A 3,356-nucleotide genomic window follows, 5' to 3' on the forward strand; every position below is an offset into this window, starting at 1 on the left:
ACTGTTGTTTTGACAGTCAAAAAGGAGTCAAATATGTTTAAAGATCTGTCCCTCTTTTCTTAAATAAAATGTTATAGCAAACCCATGTTGTCATTTTTAACCTTCATTCAATATAAAATCAACCCAAATCTGCATGTAGATTCACGTTCAGATGATGGTTGAATCAATGTTGATTCCTAACTGATTCAATGTAATATCAACACAAATATGCATGTAAGTTGACATATAGATGATGGTTGAATCAACATTGATATGTCAGTTATGGTTGAAACCCTAACAATTCAACATGCAAGTGACCGACCACTTTCAATGTTGTTTCAATGTTTCTGGCTGACATTGATTCAATGTTGTTTCAATCATTCTGTGCTATCTGGGTTGTCATGATTTTTAAACAAATGTTTTCTTCTCAGACTACTGACATCAGAAAACTGATGAATTATTATAACATGTTTAGTTCATAAAGTCACAACATTCATAGTTTATTTTAAAAAGGACATTTTAGTTCCATTAGTCTTTTATTTTTCAAATGTAGCATCAGACATTTTTTATTTTTCATATATGCCGTATGTTTGTCCTTCACTTGATCTTTGTTAGCTTCATTTTATACCAAACTAACTTTTAGCTGCATAAAACAGATGGTTAAAATATCCTGTCTCTATTAGTCAAATAGACTGATAAACTGATTAGAACATTTTAATGTGTATTATTTTGCAATCTTGGAAATATGGCAAAGTTCATCTGTTGCAAAAAAAAAAGAATAAAATCAGTTTTAAAAAGTAAAGTATTGAAATAATTTTTGTTTCGCTGAACATGTGAGATTATATTGAATTTTCTGTATCCAACAAGTCACAACAAAACACAAATCTCCAACAAATATTTCCAATAATGACTTACGAAAGCAGAAAAACCTTTACTGAACATTTAAAATAATCTGCTTTGTTGTAGTTCTGTTAGCAGCAGAATGCCTAAACGGTGACCAGTCCTCCATTTTGGATGTGAAGCTAGGACCCAGGGCCATTCTGCCCTTGACCCCTGACCCCTGAACCCTGACGGGACTTTGAGCCTATGCTTCCCGGAGACGAAGGGCGCTGAACGCTGGACCAGGCCTGAGTCTGAGGAGAAGTTTTGAGTACAAGCATTACAAGTTTTGAGAAGAAAGACATGAAGTTCTGCTTTCAGACTGAAACTGATTGAAACTGTGTGGTCTGGAATTATGGCAGAAAAATAACCCTCTCGTTCTAACCTCCAGTCTGTCGTGACAGATGGCCGCTGGTACTGATCTGGGTCCTTGTCCTGGTCCTGGTCCTGGTACTGATCCTGGTTCTGGTTCTGCTGGAGGTTTCTTACTGTTAAGGAGGAGTTTTTCCTCTCCACTTTCGCCCCCTGCTGGTCAGGAGGAGTGATGCTGCATTCAATGACTCAATCTTTCGATGGGTTTCCTTAGAATTTCCTAAGCTGCTCTGAATAATTAACTGTTTGATAACTAGGACCAATTAGGAAATTTCTGAGCGAATTGAAATAATTTTTTTCTTTTTGCAAAGTGTCTTGAGACAACGCTTGTAAATTGGCGAATTTAATTAAATAGTAACAAATAAGATACAGATTCAGAATCATGGACTTCCTTTCTTTCTTTCTTTCTTTCTTTCTTTCTTTTTTCTTTCTTTGTTTTGTTGGTTTCTTGTTGTTTCTGTCTGTCTGTCTGTCTTTCTCCGCCTCCTACAGAGTGAAACATCCTGTCACTCAGTCTACTCTCCGCAGCTGTAGTCCGAGTGACTTCCGGGACAGATCAGCTCCTCCACGCAGCCCTGGTTCTCCGCCTGATGCTCCCCCATACTCCGTCTGCTAGTCCTCCTCGGTCCCGCTCCTCAGCTCCGGTCATTTCGAGCCGACTCGCCCGCCTCTGCCTCCCGCTTCCAGAACCAGAACCAGAACCAGCCGGAGACTCGGAGCGCCGACTGGTCCCCAACCGACAGCGGAGCCTAGCCGGGAGGCTAGCGGAGTTAGCTGTGCAGGCAGCGGGTGAGAGTTCGGTCCCGACGAGGGAGAGAGCGCAGCATGTCGGGTGGCAGCAGCAGTAAGGCCGGGGAGGTTCCGACCCGGAGTCAGAGTGAAGGTAAAAAATAATCCGGATTAAAAACTGGATGATTTCGAAATATTCCCAGTAGTTAAACTGGTTTGTCTAGTAGCAAGAATCAGCTACCTGCAACTAAACTAACCAGTTTGGACCGACTTAATAAAGTAGTTTACTGGTTTAAACCGAGCCGAATAATCAGTTGCTATGCCGACTAATTAATACAAACCGTACAGCTAAATATTCTAGTGTTTATTGAAGAAAATAGTTTCTATGGTTAAATCTAAAAAAATAAACATGGAGTGCTGCAGAAAAATTTGATTCATTATGGATAATCACTTCTGTTTGATTTGTACTGGATTCTTATTCTACCTGGTCCAGAACTGCAGGAGAGGGTTTTGACAGGTTCTATGGAGGCCTGGTAGGCCTATTCCACCTTAAACATGTGGAGCTTAAGGTGGAATCAGCAGTTTTCGTGAAGTGGAGCTCTGACTCAGGTGTGTCTGGAGGGGGTGGGGTGGCTCTGTTGCTCTGCAGGTGGCTGCAGATCAGCATGATGAGGAAGAGGCAGTAGTAGCTGGTTGAGTCCAGATAATGAAGCAGATGAAAGTAGTGGGTCGACCAGAACCAGGATCAGAGTTCTGGTTCTGAGAGTTGAGTGGAAGGATGAAAGCTCCTCTTTGTGTCCGTCTCTCCCCTGCAGCCAACAGAAAGTTGAAGTACATCAGCCTGGCTGTCCTGGTGGTCCAGAATGCCTCGCTCATCCTCAGCATCCGCTACGTCCGCACGTTGCCGGGCGACCGCTTCTTCACCACATCAGCCGTCGTTATGGCGGAGGTCCTGAAGGTGGCGACGTGCCTGCTCATCGTTTTGCTGCAGAAGAGATGTAAGTAGTGGTGGGCGGGGCTAAGTAGCCACTGTGTGTGACGCTGCGTCTCTGCAGGCGCCCTGAAGGAGACGCTGTGGTTCCTGCTGGACTCTGTCATCCTGCAGTACCAGGACACGCTGAAGCTCGCCGTGCCGTCGCTCATCTATACGCTACAGAACAACCTGCAGTACGTCGCCATCTCCAACCTGCCGGCCGCCACCTTCCAGGTCAGAACCAGAACCCTGATCCGGGTCAGCACCTGGTCACACAGACAGGTCCAGTTGATGTCTGCTCAGTGGGGCCTCCTGGGTGGGTCGATGGGTCGGTCAGTCATATTATGTGTAGCACATTTCAGAAACAAGACAGTTAAACTGTTTTTCATCATAAAATCGTCGCACAGTCACCAGCAGAAACAGA

General features: G+C 43.9%; 1 protein-coding gene across 4 annotated transcripts in view; it reads left to right on the forward strand.

The window, feature by feature from the left end:
* Positions 1–1,706: 1,706 nt before the first annotated feature.
* The window catches only part of slc35a2 (solute carrier family 35 member 2), a 24,239-nt gene continuing 22,589 nt past the window's right edge, over positions 1,707–3,356 (forward strand). For 2 of the 4 annotated variants that reach the window (XR_001423518.1, XR_001423519.1), the window contains exons 1-3: positions 1,707–2,113; positions 2,775–2,957; positions 3,015–3,166. Coding sequence is in view for 2 of the 4 variants with exons in the window: in XM_015025158.1 (XP_014880644.1) it covers positions 2,056–2,113; positions 2,775–2,957; positions 3,015–3,166 (393 nt within the window). In the remaining 2 variants the exon portion in view is untranslated. The remainder of the gene's footprint in view (positions 2,114–2,774; positions 2,958–3,014; positions 3,167–3,356) is intronic. The other 2 variants (XM_015025158.1, XM_015025157.1) reach the window with 1 other exon arrangement.

Source organism: Poecilia latipinna, unplaced genomic scaffold (genome assembly GCF_001443285.1).
Source record: "Poecilia latipinna isolate Pla-1442-1.1 unplaced genomic scaffold, P_latipinna-1.0 Scaffold3977, whole genome shotgun sequence".
NCBI classification, from domain to species: Eukaryota; Metazoa; Chordata; class Actinopteri; order Cyprinodontiformes; family Poeciliidae; genus Poecilia; species Poecilia latipinna.